The sequence below is a fragment of the Liolophura sinensis genome, chromosome 13 (assembly GCF_032854445.1).
Source record: "Liolophura sinensis isolate JHLJ2023 chromosome 13, CUHK_Ljap_v2, whole genome shotgun sequence".
Classification (NCBI taxonomy): domain Eukaryota; kingdom Metazoa; phylum Mollusca; class Polyplacophora; order Chitonida; family Chitonidae; genus Liolophura; species Liolophura sinensis.
In genome coordinates, this window is record NC_088307.1 from 25,129,940 (window position 1) to 25,150,564 (window position 20,625).

Genomic DNA, 20,625 nt, shown 5'->3' on the forward strand with positions numbered 1-20,625 from the left:
GATTGTACCACTGTTGTCACTGTCCTGTATTCCCTGTTGTTTCTGCACAATTCGTCTACATGTAGTCCTCCAGACGCCTGATTCATAGGGGCATTCAGCAACAGGTATATATACACATCACCTATGATTATGAATCGATGAAATCGCTTTCCTGTTACTGTGTGTGCTATAGTTTTTTTTTTTTTTTTTTTTGATTGGTGTTTTACGCCGTACTCAAGAATATTTCACTTGTACGCCGGCGGCTAGCATTATGGTGGGTGGAAACCGGGCAGAGCCCGGGGGAAACCCAAGACCATCCGCAGATTGCTGACAGACCTTCTCACGTACGGCTGGAGAGGAAGCCAGCATGAGCTGGACTTGAACTCACAGCAACCGCATTGGTGAGAAACTCCTGGGTCATTACGCTGCGCTAGCGCTTTAACCGACTGAGACACGGAGGCCACGTGTGTGCTATATGGGTTGATGTTGTGTTCTGTATAAAAGAACATGCGAGTGTTAGATAGGCCTACCAGTGGTGTCAAATAGTGTTATTGTTGTTGTTGATTCCAATGGTACTTCTCTCCCTGTGCATCATTCAGATTTGGGGATGGTCTTGGGTTTACCCTTGGGCGTCTGGCCCAGTTTCTGCAGCGACCGGCCCAAATAACACATTTGGTATAGTGGTAGATCCAGGATCAATCCTGGGTCGAGTCACACCTAAGACATTAAAAGAGGAAGTTGTAACTTCCTCAGCATGAAGGGGATAGTGCAACGACTAGTTAACCTGAATCAGTATAATGACTCAGGCAAGGCAGCTTACTTGCCTTCGGAAATGCCTCTCAGTGAAGCAGCACTAGATAAAAGAGCGGTGGAAATCCGTCCTGCAACAAGGAGGCACATTACATGCACTCTAAGGATTCCTTCGTCCTCATATGACTGAAAAATTGTTGAGTACGACGTTAAACCCTAAGAATGCACTCACTCACTCACTCGCTCAGTGAAAGTGAAATATAAAACACCACTTAAAGAAATATATTAAATATGTACTTGTACAAATTGACTGAAGAAGTTAGCAGACTTCATATTGTGTTTTGTAGTACTGTTACACATGTATTCCTGTTACACATGTATTCTGTATAGTGTATACATTTTTAGTGGTCTCACATGCATAATTCAAGACACTGAAATAATTATTTTGGGACCAGTGAAATGTACTGGCTTGAATAAGACTCAAGCTTTAACACAATGAGGTGTTTTAATCTCCCATCACTCTACAACGTAATCTACGTTGCTGTAATTGTCCACCAACATAGTCACCTGTTCATTTAAGTAATATAGCGGGAAATGAAATGCTTTGTGTGTACAGATTGAGGCTCAGAGAGGGGAACTAGAGAAAGTGGACCAGCATATGGGGAGAAGGAAGACAGAGATGCGGATGTTGGAGGAGGCACTGGAGAGAAAACAGTCCGAACTGAGTTCACTGCTGAGAGATGCAGAGACAGAGGTGTCCAGCAAACAGAGAGAGCTCAAGGTCAGTCAAATTAGTGGTTAATGCATTCCTCAAGGTTGTGGTCAAAGTGATGCTCAAGGTCAGTCAAGGTCATGGTGATTGTAGTGCTCAAGGTCAGTCAAGGTCATGGTGATTGTAGTGCTCAAGGTCAGTCAAGATTGTTGTTAATGTATTCCTCAAGGTCAGCCAAGGTCGTGGTTAATGTGATGCTCAAGGTCAGTCAGGGTTGTGGTTAATGCAATCATCAAGCATTCTGTTGAACTGCATATCCTTAATGACGCCACCTGCAAGTAATCATAAATATATTTGAAACACAACTACCACAAGCAGGTAACAAAATTTTTGTCTGAACCTTGACCCAGGTCAAACAAATACTTTGGAATTAAATGGATGTTTTGAAATTTTTACTTTGAACAGGATGAGAGTATGTGCATTTAGTTACATTTTACACTTTTCAGTAACATATTAAAGCTTATGCGAATTGTCACAAGTTGATGAATTAATTCGTATTTTCAGTGTAATGATATAATGTCTCATAACATATAAAATGTCCATTTTCTTTTAATGTCATCTTTTTACACTTTCATGTATGTAGCCTAGAGTAAATGGCTGTTGTTGCTGTATCAGGAACACTGGGAACAAGCGAAGACTCTGGAGAGTCAAAACACAGACTTGACATCTTCTGTAAAAGTTAAACGTGCAGAGCTTCACCAGCTGAGATCTGATATTGACCAGGAAAATGAGGTTTTGGAGAGAATCGTTAGCGCCGTCAGTAAGCAGAAAGCCGAACTGAAGCACACGTACGAGATGCAGAAACTAGAGCAGACCGAGTTAGAGAGTGTGAAGTCCCAGCACGGCCAAAAACTGATGGAGCTTGAGAAAACTCAGCTGGCGCTTTTAGACGTAAGTTAGTTTGTTTAGTGTAGAGAAAACTCAATTGGCTCTGTTAGATTTGAGTTAGTTTGTTGAGTGTAAAGAAAAAACAAATGGCTCTGTTTGATGTAAGCTAGTTTGTTGAGTGTAGAGAAAACTCAACCGGCTCTGTTAGATTTGAGTTAGTTTGTTGAGTGTAAAGAAAAAACAAATGGCTCTGTTTGATGTAAGCTAGTTTGTTGAGTGTAGAGAAAACTCAACTGGCTCTGTTAGATTTGAGTTTGTTGAGTGTAGAGAAAATGAGTGGTTCTGTTCGATATAAGTTAGTTTCTTGAGTGTAGAGAAAACTCAACTGGCTCTGTTATATTTGAGTTTCTTAAGTGCAGAGAAAATGGGTGGTTCTGTTCGATACAAGTTAGTTTGTTGAGTGTGAAGAAAACTCAGCTGGCTCTGTTAGGTGCTAAGTAGTTTTTTGAGTGTAGACAAGTGAGTCACAAGTAGATGTAAGAATTAGGTTATGATTTAGGTAAGCAATTCAGATTATTGAGATTCATCTCAGTTTACCCTTTTTTGAAAATACAGATGGTTGAGGGTTTCCCCCGGGGTCTGTCGGATATCCTCCTACGATAATACTGGCCACCGTGGTTTAAATGAAGTAAATTAATCAAATAAACTTCTCTTGTTCAGGAACGTGCAGAGCTTGAACGCCTTACCTCAGAGACCAACAGGAAAACAGGAGAGCTGGAGAGGCTACGCCAGAGCTTAGACCGGGAGCGCCAAGATTTGGAGCGCGTTTCCATGGAGAAGCGAGGACTCGAGGAGCGAATCACAACAATGAGCCGGGACAGGGAAATCCTGGAGGAGAATGCCAAGAGTGTGGACAACAAAGTCAACACCATGAAGAGGTCAGTGAAAGGGTACACGTGGGCTCTTGATGTATCACAGTATACTTAGTGTGTTTACTTAGCATTACATTATGGGACATGTGGCGGAGTGGTTAGCACGCTACCATAGAACAGTCACTCGGGAACCTCTCCCCAACATGATCTCTGTGAGTTCAAGTCAATCTCATGCTGACTTCCTCTCCTTGGGTCGTATGTGGGAAGGTCTGCTAGCAAACTGCTGATGTTCGTGGGTTCCCTCTCTGTTTCCACCCACCCTAATACTGGCCTCCGTTGTTTTACTGAAATATTCATGAGTGAGTGAAACTTGAATCAAATAAATAAATAAAAACTCAGGGTTATGTTAACATGAATAATGTAGAAAGTGATGTTAAACTCCAAGCAATCAAAGAAAAAAAAATAGATACTTTTTTTTTTGACAGGACGTGTAAGGGCCTCGAGGAGAAGATTGAGCATGGAACACGACGTATTGACAAACTGGACCAAGACAGGACGCAGAGAGAGGCAGAAGTGGAACAGTTGAATATGGAGCGCTCACTGCTACAGAAGGAGATCTCCTCACTCAAACTCATACTAGATAGTAAGCCACGCCCTCTGTCTGACATGCCTGTAGACAGTGGAACTTGTGTCAAAAAAAAATTAGTGGGTATATATTCAGATTTCCAGACAATAACGCACATGATTTTTGTAGCCCGCTTCTACCGTGTCTCTTTCTTAATATTGCCTCTGTGTAACAAGAAAAGCTATGTTAAGGTAAATGTTAGGGTTGTATCTTAAAAAGTACTGCATGTGTTGAGAACAGATTTTGCATACATGTAGAGCACAATGACACGAGAGAGAGATCTCGTCAGTTTAGTGCCGCAAGCATATTTATTATTGTAAATTAATTAATAAATGTATTGTGTATTAAAATAATGTCAAGCTGAATGTAGTATCTGGGAAATTGTGCTGTACTGAGCTTAGATGTTACGTACACGTAAAGTACCAATGACACAAGCTGGATGTATGTAAATTAATAATGTTAATATGTAAATTTTTGACCATATATCACAACTTGTTTGTCTGTGTTCTCCAGCAGGTCGAGAAGAGCTGAAGGAGTTAAAAGATCAGGTTCACGATGCAGAGGATCAGGCGAAGAATCTGGAACAGGTGAGTTAACGAGATTTTATCTCAGGAATTTAAGATCATCCGTCCATTCGTTCATATTTTATTTCCATACGGAGAGATGTGGTCCAGGTTCCTCAGATTTTGTCAACGTCATTGTCTAAGAACCATTGATTCACATTCAACAGGACATAAGGGAGACCCACCATCGCCGCGATTCCTTGCGACAGGAAATTGACAGGCTAAATGAGGCTGTGCGACAAAGTCGGATGACCCATGACCTCTGTGTGGAACAGGAGCTGCAGAAACAGAACGACCTTCAAATCGTCATGTCTGACCTTGAGGTTCAGCAGGCAGAGTATGAAGAAGTCAGAGCTGTAAGTACACATAGATGGTCATTTCGCAGCTTTGTTTATAGTTTGTCATGTTTGTAGATGAATGTTGTTAATGGGAAACAATACACAGTTATGGCCCTTGACTAAGATAGGCATAGTGCCATCTGGATGTTATCTAAGGGAGGATAGCTCTCCTTAGACAAGATCCAAATGGCGTTATGACTAGTTTGGTCTTGGGCCATAACTGGGTGTTATTTCCCTTCGTAGATAGCATGTTAAAAGTAGTTTTGGGAGCGAGTGTGTGAAAGTTTTGGTCACAGTTTCTGCTGTTTCAAGGTCAACACTAGCTGTGATGGTTTTGTAGCATTATCAGTAGATTTGGAGGTGACAAGACTGTCCTCATGTAGGGTCGAGCATGACAGTGACAACAGTTCCTCAGGGGAATTATCTGTGCTTGCAAGATGCATGGGGTTGTGTTTACAGCAGTATTAGAAATTGCACGTAACGCGTATTGCAAACAAAGAGCTGACTTCCGCTGGACACAACATTAACAACAACAACAACAAACAACTACAACTTCATTTGAATAAGACATTGTTAATACTGTAACAATTTCCATTGAACATATAGTGGAAACAGTAGTCTGCGGTATAATAATAAAACTTTTATTAACTTTGTGGTTTCCAGCTGTTGTTGTTGTCGTGGTTGCCCTGTCCAGTGGAAACCAGCCTTAAATCTGTCGGCTTGTCATGCATGCACTTTATATGAATGGGTGATGGATAGAATCTGGAAGGCATATAAACCTCTTCTTTAACATGGCTTTGAATTGTTTGGATCGCTTTGGAACTTAATTCTTAAGTAGAGTGCTATAGCAACTCCAACAAATGATGCAAGGTACATGATTCAGTATTTTGGTTTATTGAAAAAAAAAAAAAATTATGTATCACCTTGTTTCATTTGTTTACTGTACTTTGTGAAACTTATCACTAGAAGTAGAATTATTAGAAGCTTCTTGGTAAACTGATAAACGTCTTTTGGATTAAAATTTAGTGAAACACTTAATGAAAGTTTCTGTTAATATTATTACAATCATGTAGAACTTGTCAAAGTTGTTACATTCAGTTATACAAATACATGAAGATGTAAGTGGATTTGAGACCTCTTCAGAAGACAATAGGTTATCTGGCTATTTGTGAAAGAATGATCACAAATAATGTAATAAGGAGATATTACATAACAACATGGCCTCTCCACTTAATAACAAACTGTAATGTGATTTGTTGGACATGTGGTCATGTGATCACTGGCAAGAATGATGGCAATTAACCTTTAGGTTTGCTACAGCAGAGTATTGACCTCTAGTGGACTTTTAGCCAGTCAGGAGCAATGTAGACTTTTGTGACACAAGGATTTCTTCGGAAGTTCTTGTTAATTATTGAGCTTTGCTTTAAGAGGTTGTGGTCAATGGAATTGTATGTGAACCCTGTAGTCTATGATCCAGGAAGAATGTGTTGGCACTGGTTAATTACCAATTATGTTGGGAAAAAAATAAATTAATACAGTAAATCACCTAAAATTTCATCAAATTTTCAACAATCATTCGCCCTGCTGTACGAAGTCAGTGAAAAGTCGGTTGAAAATATATGATTGTCAGTTATTCACAAGTGAGAATAGCAGGACATTTTCCATAATATTTGAACTCTTTCAATCGCCTCTGCAGCCAACATTTTTAGACATTCTGAGAGAACTATGAGGTGTAGAGAAATAATTTGCAAATCTTTATGTAGCTTGCATCGTTTATGATACAAACAAGTCATTTTTAGTGTCATTTGCATAATAATTTTATGCATAAATTCCAATTAAAAAAGTGCTTTGCTGTTTGAAAAGGTGAAAGATTAATTTACAGTAGGAGCTGAAAATTTCCATGAAAAGGTGATTGACTGATTGACTGTATATACCTTACATGTACATCGTTTCGGTTTTCAAATTCCAAAGTTACAGACTATCGTTTAAAACTGTTTTCTGAAACTGATCCTAAAATTTCAGCGAATAATGGTTAAACCTTTCAATAAATGATGGCAGTCTTACTGGTTTATGAATTACAGGGTTGAGAGAAAAAAAATATTCACGTATGCATGTGGTTGTTGTTGTTGTAGATGATAGATAGTAGCTAGTATGTTGTTGTTGCAGCTTGTCAGTAGTACTAACACTGAACTGAATCGAATACGAGCGGAGCTAGCGAGCACAGAAGCTGAAGAAACGCGTGTCAAGAGTAGTATAAACCAGCTGAAGGTAAGAAGGGGAGAAAGAGGCTGCTGTTTTGACTCAAACGTCCACACAGACTGTATCGTCACTTGATAACTATGATTTAAGAATCTTTTTACTTGACTTGACTTGACTTGACTGAGGTGACTGCATTTGGGTCATGCCTGTTGACAAAACTTTTTAGCTGTGTTTTGTTGTTTATTGAATCCATCATGCAACCTTTTGTGGAAAAGATGATTTAAGAGAGCTTTGCATAACTGGGTTCAAACATTTTAAAACTGTAAGAAGGTGGGGAAAATGTAGTTGGTAGATTTTCAGTAGGTAATTGTTTTTTCTATCTCAGGAACATGTATAAATGTCAATCATTCATTTTCTTCGCTTTTCTTGGATATGTAAAATTTGACTTCCTACACATTGGGCATGTTAGGTGATTTGTGACGTACTAGGGACCACTAACTTACCATATTTTTAGGTATCACAACAAATGTAATTCTTTGACCATTTCACATGTTTGAAAGGCTTATTCAAGCATATTCTGAGTTCATTATTCTTTGTAGGCTGATAAAATTATACTTTTTGAGAAGCCCTGAAATTGGCCAACTCCACCAGTGTAGTTTTGCCTCTCAGATCAAGATAAAAATGTGCGTAAATTTCTTTCACATGCAAAAAGGTTGAGGAATTAGGGTACCTGGCTTAATTTTTCTTTTTTTTTTCAATTCTTTTTTGCTGGAAACAGTTGTTTGTGAGCAACTCCTGTAAAATGTTGAATAAATGAATAAAACAAAGAAAACTCACCTTTTTCTGGGTTAAAGTACCCATTGCATTTGCTTGCTCATGGAAATTTCACTTCCTGCTTGTTTGGTTTATATGAGAGAATTTCAACATTTGTGTTGTAGAAAGAAGCTGAGTCACGTGCGATGAATGGTGAAAAGTTCACAGAGTTGGAGAAACAAATCAGAGATCTTCGTAAGTTACTTGGAATGTTTATTATGATTTTGTCTTTTGGAGATGATCTATGTCATGTAGATCATAATGGACACCATGGCTCTCTGGTCGTTCGTGGGAAAGACAGCAAACTGTGAACGGTTGATTGGTTAAACAGAAGTAGCCTCTAAAGCTATAACTGTAATAGTTGCTGTACACTTTTCCTGCTGTTAAGTGAACATATTTTTTGCGCTGATGTTGGATCAGACAAATAGAACGTTATGCGAGGCAACTCTGTTGGAATAGCAACCAAATAGCAGCTTCATTTTAGCTTTTAAAAAAAAGTTTGTGTATTTTGTAGGTCTAGAGTTAGAGGAAAGAACCAGAGAGAAGAATGAGCTAGCTTATGCTTTGACGCGATCTTATGAGGAAGTACAAAAGATGAGGTCCGAGTCTAATCAGGTAAACGACATTTTGTGGGTGGACTCAGAGGTGATTGACCTGAAAACTATGAGTGCTTTAGAGTACATGTATACACATTTATACTCTGCTTTTCATTGGATAACAATGGGTACGTGAGGTATAGGTATATTCTCGAATCCAGCAGACAACGTCAAATGTGTCTGCTGAGTAGGTTATCTCCCTTTGTTTGGTTGTGACAGCAATGATCACATCACTGAAGCAGATACAGTGGTCTTCTGTGCTGAATTGATGAGTCTTTTGCCAGATAAATTTGTTACCTGGTGATTCAGTGGATATGCAGATATATAATCTCAACAATCCTCATATTGAGTGAGGCGTCACATGAGGATTATTGACACCATATATTTGTGTATCCTGTCACTGAGTGACCATGTAACTAATAGCATGCAGCACATCTAATCAAAATGGAACGTTTCATTAGCTGCTTATTTGTGTGATATTGAGGATTTTTTCATTTGTGTGTGCTGTAATATGAGTGAAGCATGCTGGGTAATGGCATGTTTGCTTGGTTTTGATTGGTTGAAGGTAACAAAGGTGATGTGGATTCATTCATTTTATTGGTCATTGATCTTAGACACCAACTAGGATATCAGTCAATCGTGGCCAAAACCAAAAGTAAAGATATTACTTCTGTATTGTCCACGGAATAAACATTAGGTGACATCAAGATATGTAACAAAACATATGTCTTATATGAAGGAACTGAAACAAAAGGAGATTAAACAATGTGATATTAAAATGGCACCAGATCACATATGAATAGTGATATACATCCTTTTCAAATCTGTTGTTCAGTTCAATCATTTTGGCAACAAAAAAGCAACTGTTAAATTCTGGCAAATCAAAACTTCTTGATTTGCTAGAAACATGTCTGTTCGCCAAAAAGTTTTGGTCTAGATAAAGCCATTTCACATAGTTTGTGCTTGCCTTGAGCTTGATAATTAAGAGGTTGGCTTTGACTTTTGGCCATGATAGGAACGTGAAAACATGATCAAAGAACGGCTTCAACTGGAGGGAGTGATCCGGGATCTGAAACGCCAGCTAGGTCACGCCGAAGAGGTAACCATGGTAACACTAACATGACAGCCATAGCAGCCTGACTCCACCCCACCGCCCCCCTCAAGCACACACTTACATGAACTTCTTCTTCACCCCTGCCGCTGTCCTTAAAGGACTTTAGACTGACAACAGTGTTTGTAGTTGCACTTTTAACACAATTAACATTGAAGATTATGATGAAAGTTCATTACTCTTTCTTCACTAATCATTAATAAATTCACATGCAGTCTCATGGCAACTCATTTTGCGATATTTGCACCATTTTTTTTCCCACTCAGCTCTAATAACTCACTTGTCACAGAACTGATCATTGATTTTCAGGAGCACTTCATATTGCTATAGTTAAAGGATATAAGTTGGAACTAAAAACATTGCGTTTGTTTCATGCAGGCTAGTTTAATGAGCTCTTTTGGAATTTCTCACCAATTTTTTTTATTTATTTATTTATTTGATTGGTGTTTCTTATGTTGTACTTAAAGATATTTCACTTCTATATCAACGGACAGTATTATGGTGGAAAAAAAGCCAGGTACCGGTAGGTCCCAGGGGAAATCCATTATTATCCGCAGGCTGTTGCGAATCCTTCGCGTGTGCGTCTGGAGAGGAAGCCAGCAAGCGCTGGACTCACAATGACCTGATTGGTGAGAGGCTCCTGTGTCAATGCACCAGGCAGACATCCTGACCACATTGGCCACGGAGGCCCCCACCAAGTTTTTAGATTTTTTTGGAGTAGTTATATATGTATATCGTAAGCCACTATATAATATAACATTTCATTCAACATAAAACACAATAATGCTATGATGATTTTTATGATTCAGTCATCTTGCTATCATTGTTGTTGTTCGATCTGCCATGTCTCCATGTGACTTAGTACAACTGATATTAATACATTTACAGATTCTATTGTGTTACTGCCTTCATTCCTAGTTGTTAAAACATATTGTTGCAAGCATACCTGGCACAAATGTGAGCTGACCCTGTGTTGTACATGTCCTAGCTATTGCCCTGCATCTGCATGGGGTCAGCTTATCTCTTTGAATTGCTTGCTGGAAAGCCTTACTCTTTGATTACGAATTAAAACATTATTTAAGGGCATTGCTCTGTACAGACTGATGTAAAATATACATGCATGTTCCTTGTGTGGTTTAGGTTGAAGGCTGTCCAATAGATTTTTTTATGAAAAATGCAATCGGCACAGACCCAGTCAAAGTTTTGCCATGACTTTAGAATAGCCCGAATAATTACATTTCACAAAATATCAGGCTGCTCTATGCAAGTGTAGTTGTTTAAAACTGGTAATAAAGCTCCTTAAATTTATAAAGCAGGTCATGACTTTTTATGTAAGCATACTATGTTATAGCGATTTTGTCCGTCTGTCTGTCTGTCTGTCCGTCCGTGTACATGTTCAGGCTATAACTCTAACAGTTTTCTGCATAGTGTTTTAATTTTGGTGGATACATAGATTCACAGATGATGATGTGTTGCGACTCATATTTGTAAATTTTTGCAGTTTTCATGGCAACTGGATAGCCGTTTTCCTGTTGTATACTATATAAATAGACTTGATTTTCGTCTCTGGGCTACAACTCCAGCTGTTTTCTGCATAAAGTTTAGATTTGAGGTGAACACGTTTCTCCACTTGAGATGAAGATCCCTCTCAGGGGTTATACTCACCACAATGCTGGTGGTAATTTTTTTTTATACATTTCAAACAGATGCATATGTTGGGGCTTACATTGTGTTCACCTGAACTCTTGTTCAAACTTTAACACTATACATAGTAGAGGTACAAGTCTGATATTTACTGAATGGCAGTAATTTATGCTGTTTTTTTAAGTTCAGAACATTTATATTTGATTAGTGAATATGTGTTTTTTGCCAAAAATCTTCAGTATAGCTTATTTAAGGTCAGATTATGTGGGAAAGAAAAGGCCTGAGAATTGGACTATGGGATATATTTGCCTGTAGTACGACCTCGGTCGTCATCCTCAAAAGCCTCTCACGAATGTAATTGGTGTGAATTCAAGTCCAACTCATGCTGTCTTCCTCTCCGGTCAAAAGTCTTGCAGCAACCTGCAGATGGTTGTGGGTTTCCTACAGGCTCTACCCAGTTTCCCTTCCACCATAATGCGGGCCGCCGTCATATCAGTGAAGTAGTCCTTACTATGGCGTAAAACTTCAGTGAAATCTTAAAATTAATATATCTGTCGTTATCATTGCCCCAGAGAGTAAAGTCTTTTGAGGTTAATGATTTTTGTAAACGAGGTTTAAATTCTATGAATCTTTATGAAGGCTTCATGTTGATCTAAAATATATCCTATTTGCAGCTCAGTTATTGTGAGGTACAAGTAGGGTTCTTTCTAAACTCATATAATGTTGTACTTGTAGGAACTTGTTCGGCAGCAAAAACGAGCAGAAAATCAGGTGTTAGAACTGGAAAGCTTGGCGCAGGAACACTTCCGACGAGCTAACCAGTTGAACAAAGAGAAGGATGATGTAAAGGGAGGTCACTCTGATCTGAAACGACAGGTATGCCATTTGGATTCTGCCATATGCCGTGATGCTTTTTCATGGCTAATTCACTGTTTCACATTTGGAAATCAATGTTTCAGGATTTTGAATACCACATTTAAATTAGAGAACTATTCAGTCAATTGTAGTAGGTATTTTTCACTCCTCTTTTTTCATTTGAACTTGTAGGTTTTACTGCTAAAAGTATCATGAACTGTACTCATTTCTGAAATGATATTCTTGTAATTGCTGTATTTCACTTAAAATTTGGTATGTAAAAGTGCACTTTCAAAACTACTTAAAGGCCTTGAAGTGATATTTAAGATGCCAACATTTTTTTTTTTTTATTTGATAAGAAGTTAGTTAAACTTAACAGAAAACTTTTAAGTGGCCCGATAAGGTGGATGGATTAGTCAGAATCAAGTAAAATGTGTGATTTGATGTAAATAAACAGATTAATGATTATTGTGACTTTTTCAGATGCCCAAACCTCCATCAGACAAAGAGAACGACCCGCTGGGTGACATCTCTGGGCAAGTCCATGAGGAGTGGAAGAGAGAAGCTTTGAAAGAGAGACTGGTCCAGGAACAGGATTATCTAAGGGTAAGTCCTGTGCTGATTTTTGGGTTTTGGTGAAGAATGCTCTAACCTGTCCTAAGACAGGAAATTTATAATTTCTTCTGCTCTTACTGCTTGCAGTGCTTTAGTGACAATCATAGGTAAACGGCGCTTGTTTAGTTGTTTATCAAAATTGCCAAAGGCTGGTGGTTTTAATACCCCAGACACCCCGGTTTCCTTCTCCCATAAAACTGACTCAAGTGTCTAACATACAGCATCAGCATCAGTGTAAATAAATCTTGGAGGAGGTTCAGATGCTTTTAGTCGCTAAACACAAAAGCTCTGGACCCAATTTCACAAAACTTCGTAAATCATTTTTCATGACTTTTCTTGTAATTGACATTGCCCTTTGGGATTACAGCCTTTTTTGAAAAAGTTACAAGGAATCTGGGGAGCTACCGTAGGCCAAGGGGGTCAGCACGCCGGCGTGCTGCAATGACCCTGAAGCCTCTCACCAATGCGGTCATTTCAGTTCAAGACCAGCTCATGCTGACTTCCTCTTTGGACATAAGTTTGAAGGTCTGCCAGCAATGGTCATGGGTTTCCTTCGGGCTATGCCCGGTTTCCTCCCACTATATTGCTGGCTGCCGTCATATAAGTGAGTATGGTGTAAAACACCAATCAAATAAATAAAGTACAAAGAATCTTGATGTATGAAGTTTTGTGAAAGGGGCCTAAGTTAGAGGTCAGCCGCAGCCTCAAGCAGGAAAGTTTCAAGATTCATCCACATTGTCAGCTTGCAGAGACTTGCAACATGCAGCCATTTAAAGTCAGAATGAAAAAGTTTTTTAACTGAGAATTTAACAAACTGTTCAATCATTGAATTAAAAGATGCAATCAATAAACCAGGTGGTGGCAACTATTATCTACGTTGTAAAATGCACGTAAACTTAGTAAACCGGAATCAGTTTTTCCAAGGCAGATTCCAGGAGAAGAGGGAATAATTTTATTTTGTTACTTTTATGATTTGATGTGATTCTATTGATATTTTGCATGATCTCTGGTTGTGCTTGTAGCAACAACTCCGCCAGCAGATGTCACGTCACTCAGAAGCCATGGAGAATGTTAGACTTCAATCCGAGGGCACGCTTGACAACTTACGACGCAAACTCAACAATTTACAAGACGTAAGTCTGGCTGGAGTTGCCTTGCTCAGGCTGTTAAATATTGACTTTAATGTACACCTCACAAGATGGGATAGTCTTCATTTGGTTTATAAAGTTTGGTGCAGTTGAAATGGTCGACCTCAAAATAATGAGCATGCAAGGTATTGGTTAAATCCTGATTGTGGACAGGACTTTTTCTTTTAGATTTTTAAGAATCCTGTTTTTTGATCTACTCTGAAATGATATGATTTCTGACCTGCTCTAAATGATAAATGTGAGACCATTTTATCTGTTGCTTTTGGTTGTCTCTGGAAAGTAACTGGAGATAGACAAATGAGACTTTGGTTCTGTCTTCTGACTGCAGAGAGAAATTTAACGCCCATGTGCCAATGAAGCAAAGTATTTTGCTCTTCTGGTATCCTGAAAAATAAAAACATTTCTGATTATCCTTGTTAAACACAAATGGGTTACATGCTGAAAAACTCTGAAAACAAATGTCTTTATGTTTGTACAGGTTCTCATTAGCAGTGGCCAGTCAGCTCAAATTGGTCAACAACCAAGGTCAAGGTCACCCGAGAGACAAGGTCAGAGGACAAGGTCTCCGGTCAGGAGTTATTCTTCTCAGAGGCCAAGGTCAAGATCCAGAGATCGTCTGAATAGTCCAGTGTATCCTGAGAGAGATGGTGAGTTTTTCTGCTGTATAGTAGGCTTCCTTGAAAAGCCATGAATTGGAAAAAAATAAATTCTAGACCTTGACAAGCCTGGCAAATAAGCCGTCTTTTTCTAGTCGGGTCTGCAAGAGCCTTGAGGTTGAGAACCACCTATGAGTACATACTGAGGGCTAGTCTATGAACTGACAACACAACAACCTGAGCAAAGACTGTATGTACATTGAGTATGCTATTAAATATTCTCTTGGAGAAATTTGTTTTCTGCCATCTGTGATACTGATTCATTGTGTTTATGCTGAAGTTAACTAATAGAATGTAATTTTACATTCGCATATATTGTAAACCTTGGGCACTCCTTTTTTCTGATCCAGTTCCTGTGAGTTAGATTTCTTACAAACCCGTGGTGCAGCAACAACTCAAGGAAACTGAAAATGAGTGGTGCAACCGACAGTCCCCCAGGGGGCGCTCCATATCATCATGCATTCTGTTCCTGAGAGATATGACAGAAAAGTACCCAAGAGTCAGCTGTGAGGCTCCTGGAATTTTGAAAGAGGAAAGACATTCCATTTGCTGTTGATTTGATAGACAGTCATCCACATTCCATCTTTCCTCTCAGGATGTTTCCGGGCAGTGTATGCCGGGAGTCATGGAACAACTAGGGTAATAAAAGTTGTGTAGCTCTGTTAGAGGTGAATACAAGTCTTCATGCAGTTTGGCTGTGTTCTGTGAGAAGGGAATTGACAACCTACGGAGGGACGAATAGATGAACTGGGCACCATAGTTATCAGTGCAGAACCATCAGCCAGGCTTGAGTCAAAAGCTCAGCTGCATGTAGCTGTCCCATGGATCAGACACATCCTCTCTTGCAGGCTAAATTTTTTGACTAGAGATCTTGCCGTATTTTTCATAAACTTAGTACTGACTGTTATTGAACAGGGAGAGATTAAGAACGTTGAATTTCTCAAAGTAACACCCATGTTAAGATTATCATGAGTTATCCCCCCTGCTGACTATTCTGCGGTGTCAGGGTAAGAGAACATTTCTGTAGCCAATGGTCGTAGGCAGCTAATTTTCTTATCTGGCTTATTGTGCTGGAAACAATAACCAAAACATTCCCCACCCCCAGGATCGGGAAGCTGTCTTAGACTAAAATAAGACTCAGTCATAACTTGTGATATTATTCCTGAACTTGGATTTGAATTTGAACACTAGTTTTCAAGATTGTGTGAAAGTCCAAGATAACTCTGTGTGTATTTTCATCACCTCAAAGATAATAACATAAAGTTTTAATACAGCTTCGTGATCCTGAGCCTGTTGTCTTCAATAATGAAAGATGCTTACTTCTTACATATATGTGATAACTTGGGTATGTCTCCTTCATGTATGATGATGTACAGATATTACAAGTGTAGCGTCACTGATGAAATGCCTCCTTTACCCTACATACCCTGGTTCTGCAAACCTTTCAAGTGCCTCTACAACCAGTATGTCTACAAACATTTCGAGAGAACTATGGGGTGTAGAGAAATAACGTGCAGTTTTTTTAAGCTTGCATCTTGAATGACATAAACCGATTATTTTAGCATTTTTTTCATGATAATTGTGTGCATAAATTCCACTGAAAAAAGTATTTTAGTGGTTGAAAAGGTTGAAGATTGACATTAACCAGTATTCATTCAGGGTATGTACGGTTTAGTAGTTTAAGGCTTTCCTGCAGTCCTAGAGAATCTAGCCTTGGGATACATGACGCAGTATGTATTTATCGCACACCTGTAAATTTACTGTTTTCCTTTCAGATGTATCAAATCTACTTCATGTGGTGTCTGTGTGTGTTAGCGCAGAATTTTTTTCCATTGATCACTGTTGAGAGTAAAATTTAAAAACATGAGACTCTGGCTAAGGTAGTGTCTACAAGGATGAGAACTTTCAGCTGATTTAAAGAGGAATGGAGATTTTCAAAGTCTGTAATCTCTTATCTGACCAAAATTGCCAGAATCAATTACTAATGGGGGTCAGCAGGTAGAAGAAATTTCAGCTGATTTTAGAGGAAAAGATTTTCTTCCCTGTATTAAGTATATACTCTCTAAATTGACCTGTCACTATCTACATGTCGATCTGAAGTAACACTGCCTTCCTTGACTACCTTATGAGAATGCGTTGGTTGGAGATGTCAAATGTAGCAGAATCCTATGTTCTGAAAGACACAAATATGAAACTCAGCGTCGAGAGCTGAAGAATATACAAAAAGAAGTTTTGATTTGGACAAGTAGTGGTTGAGCTGGAATAATGTTGCACGAAGAGAGCGTCAGCTTTGTCTGACTGTGAGAGAAATTGATGTAGGATTTCAAGATACGTTGTTGTTGTTCTTTTCACACCAAGAGAGCGGCAGCTACATGTATGTCTATGAGAGAAACTCACATTTGCCGTATGATTTTGAGATGCGTTGCTGTTGTTCTTTTCACACCTGAGCTTTTGTATTTGCCATGATGGTGAAGGTAGAGCCTGGGTGTACAAAGTGTACAGATTATATACATGTTAGAACACATGTACATTTGCCAAGCCTGAGAAATTTTGGACACATCTCACGAAACCAATCCATATATATGCAAATTTGCTGGAGGTATTAATTTCTTTCTTAAAATAAATATGAGAAATGTAGGATTGTTCCAAGATATAATTGTGTACACTGTAACAGATAAGCTGTATAAATGTGTTAGTGTTGATTTTTATGTTGAACTATGTACATATATGTTTGTGTAGATATAATTACAATATTAAATGCACGTATCTCTCCAGTGCTGACCTTGAGAGGGTGTTAACTTGTATTGGTCAATATTGTAAGTTTTGTGTTTTTTGTTTTTTATGTAAGGAGATCTATATATTATTATGTTTTTAAGAGAGCCTTTTAGTGCATTGACCCCATGATATTTATTTAACTGACTTTAGAAGAGAAATATGCTGTTTTTTTTTTTACTTCTTTACATGTCGTTACATGTATTATATGTTACCAAAACCGTGAAATCTGGTAATCAGTGTAACAATTTTGTGGTGGAAATTAAATTCGTGATCCTTTTAATAATCTGATTGATTACAAATTTTAGTAATTTTTTTAGCAGGATTTTAACCTAATATAACAAGAAAAAACAACTTGTATCTAAATGATATTACATGTGTATTCAATGTAATCTGTTTTAAAACATTTGTAATAGTCATGACTGTAACCTGAAGATCTTATATTCTAGGCTTTTTTCTGATGTGTTAATATTATTTTTTGTTAGAGACTGTCTGTGATAATACATTTCTGTCTCATTATTTTTTAATATCTTAATTAATGCCTTTTACGCTCATCGAAGAAATCTGATACATGACTCAGGATAGACAGAGATATGGCATGGTAGAGGATACCTGTAGGTTACATGTACTCTGTCCAGGTCTATCAAGTAGACATTGTCTGGTCAAGTTCTTAATCATGAAAACCCGAAATGTACAGGTTTTGATAAATCTGCTGGAACAGTTTTTATCCTAAACTGTCCTCACTGTAAACTGTTTAATATAAGTATTTGACATTTGATTGTGTGAACGTGATGTTTGTTTAAGCATTTATTTGTGAAGGCATTATCCTATGATGGTTGAAAAACAATAACATTCTACTTTCTCATGTCATTGTATATTTCCTCCAGTGAATAAATAATTGATGCATGAATTATTTACAAAGATTTGTCAGGTGGATGACAGAAATTATTGGAGCATGAAAACTCTCAAATTTACTGCAAACCCTAGTTGTTCTTTGAAATTATTTTTTGAACTTCATGGACACAATTAAATTTATTTTTTTTCTCTTTTCATAGGCCTATATTGTTACACTACATTTGGTGACGCCTTAAAAACAGATAACACACACACACACATATATATATAGATTTTTCTGATGTGGAAAAATGATGGAATATATATACTTGGGATACACAGAAAATGCCAGGCCTTATCCATACAAAAACTACCTCTTACTGGCTTTTTGGTAGAGGAAAAGTTTGACATGAGACAGTAGAAAATTATTATGCAAATGAAGTTCTACAGGAAATGATCATGGTGTTAAGGACCCCCTTGATTGAGAAAATATACAAACATCATGGTTTATGGATTCTGTTTTGGATATATGTTCACTACCACTTACTCATGAAGCCATCGTTCTACTAGCGCCAACGCCCTGGAAACCTTTGTACTACTCTTTACTTACAAGGCATTTAGGGGTGCTTTTCATTGTATCAGAGGCAAAGGTTGGTAAATCTCAAAACAGACAATAACCATGCTGCTAGCATCAGAAGGCTTCAAATGTTTTGTGCACTGAATTTTGAACTTGTGTGTGGGGTGGTGTTTTAATGAGATCACAGTGCCCTGATTGGCTCTTTGAGCTTTCATCTTAGACAATCAGAACCATGGTTAATGAGGTCATGTACATCACACATCCAAGACATCTACCAAGCATGACCACCATTTTAGAGCTGTGGTTGCTGAAAGTAATAGCATTTTGTTACCTTGGTAAAACCTTGAGGGGTTGGGAAGTAACACTGGCAAAAATGTTTTCAGTTCTGTCCAAAACAGACAAAATTTTGATATAATTTATCTTACTGCAAAATAAAATTGCACAAATTGATGTGGCAATGTCTGTGTGGCAGTAATATCCAATCGGTGTTCCACTCTTCAGTTTGGAGGCAAATCTTCCCCTAGTTGCCCCAGTTGCGCCCATGTAACCTTAAGGATTCAGCTCTGACATGAAGTCGTGATGTGTGTCAAGTGCGTTTATTAGGCAAAGTACAGTTTTTTGTGGACTCCAACCACAAATCAAATCTCGTCTGTCACATAGTAAGGGAAATATTCTCGAGTGTGGCTTTCAACTCTGATCAAACCAACAAATAAATAGATGATGTTTATTCAGAACAGCAAAGAGAACTGCATGTATTTGTAGTTGTCGTCTTTCTTTCGTAAGGTAATTCCATACCTGAGGTAGGTTAAATTTGAGACAAAAGTAAAATTTCTGGTCATATTTTTCTAGTGTTGTCTGGCTTGCACTTTTCTGTCATCTGTGATGTATTGAACTTCCAACATGACTGGAAATCATCGTTTGTGATGTGTTCCTACAAGATTTCAGTATTATCTTTTTGTGTTTGTATTCCTTGTATACATTAAAATAATAACAAAGAAGCTGACAGATTTGTTTTGATTTTTTTATATCTCACACGATGAAGAGCCCCAGACCAGTGAGCAACCCGGAGAAACGTGGTGGTAAGCTGTGCAACTTCTAACCACAAGGCACATGGGGCATGGGTTCAATCCCAGCCTTTACCAGGGAATTTGTAGATTTCCAAACTCACTTGTCGTACGGTATTATTAAAAGTGTGCAGTCAGGATGTGCTCATGGGGCGGCTACGCGGTCTGGTTTACCCCGAGTTTCTGCAGCCAACCATTAAACTGGTGAAATGTATCTGCATATGGCATTAAACAAGTAAATTAGTATATGAATAGCATGACGACCCACTGAAAACTTTACTATTTGTCATCTGACTTGTTCAGAAATATAATAAAATCTCCCTATAGTCTGATATATTGGTAACTGGATCTGTAACACAGAAACACCTATTTCAGAATGAGTTGTAAATCGTGTTTTCTCCACGATCAAAACATTTTGCAAAAATGTAAATATCTTCTCTTATTTTCTTTAAGATTTTCTGCAAAGAACACTGCTTGTGAGCACATTGTAGAGAGGAAGAGTGTTTTCTCATTTCTTAAAAATAACAGACCAATGCTTGAGAGCACTTTGCAAAGTGTAAACAGATTTCCTCATTTCTTAAACAGGACAATCTTCCTGATTTCTTTAAGATTAAAATAAATAACTGACATATATAATTTTTCTACAAATGATCAACTTGGAGCCCTCTTTGTTAAAAAAAAAACACCAGAAATAATATCACATAATTGCTCCATGATTTCCTGGGAACTTTATGTAACACTACTCAGCACTGTCAACTGCTCAGTGCCATCACGTGGCCAAGAACAGAGTAGGTTGAGGGGAATTTTGACTGTTTCCTGTCTAAGACTAGGATTAAACCAACATCTGTTGTGAAACATTTAGGAGGCAAGCTGTATTGGGGTGTCACTTTCCATTTGTCAGAATTTTAGGGTCAAGCTGTATTAATCTTTCAAGAGTTCCCAGAGTAGATAATGCACTTCAAGAAGCCTAATCTTCCACTTCGTGCAGTTGGCTTGGGTGCTTCCTTTTAGATC

The 20,625-nt window shown here is 38.2% G+C and overlaps 1 protein-coding gene across 1 annotated transcript in view; it reads left to right on the forward strand.

The window, feature by feature from the left end:
• LOC135481008 (centriolin-like) overlaps positions 1–15,080 on the forward strand; it is a 53,359-nt gene extending 38,279 nt beyond the window's left edge. The window contains exons 30-44 of the mRNA XM_064760939.1: positions 1,346–1,510; positions 2,117–2,392; positions 3,050–3,267; positions 3,687–3,844; positions 4,340–4,413; positions 4,557–4,745; positions 6,894–6,995; positions 7,865–7,934; positions 8,254–8,354; positions 9,351–9,434; positions 11,826–11,966; positions 12,429–12,551; positions 13,583–13,693; positions 14,187–14,355; positions 14,715–15,080. Coding sequence (XP_064617009.1) covers positions 1,346–1,510; positions 2,117–2,392; positions 3,050–3,267; positions 3,687–3,844; positions 4,340–4,413; positions 4,557–4,745; positions 6,894–6,995; positions 7,865–7,934; positions 8,254–8,354; positions 9,351–9,434; positions 11,826–11,966; positions 12,429–12,551; positions 13,583–13,693; positions 14,187–14,355; positions 14,715–14,728 — 1,995 coding nt within the window. The 3' untranslated portion in view covers positions 14,729–15,080. The remainder of the gene's footprint in view (positions 1–1,345; positions 1,511–2,116; positions 2,393–3,049; positions 3,268–3,686; positions 3,845–4,339; positions 4,414–4,556; positions 4,746–6,893; positions 6,996–7,864; positions 7,935–8,253; positions 8,355–9,350; positions 9,435–11,825; positions 11,967–12,428; positions 12,552–13,582; positions 13,694–14,186; positions 14,356–14,714) is intronic.
• Positions 15,081–20,625: the final 5,545 nt, after the last annotated feature.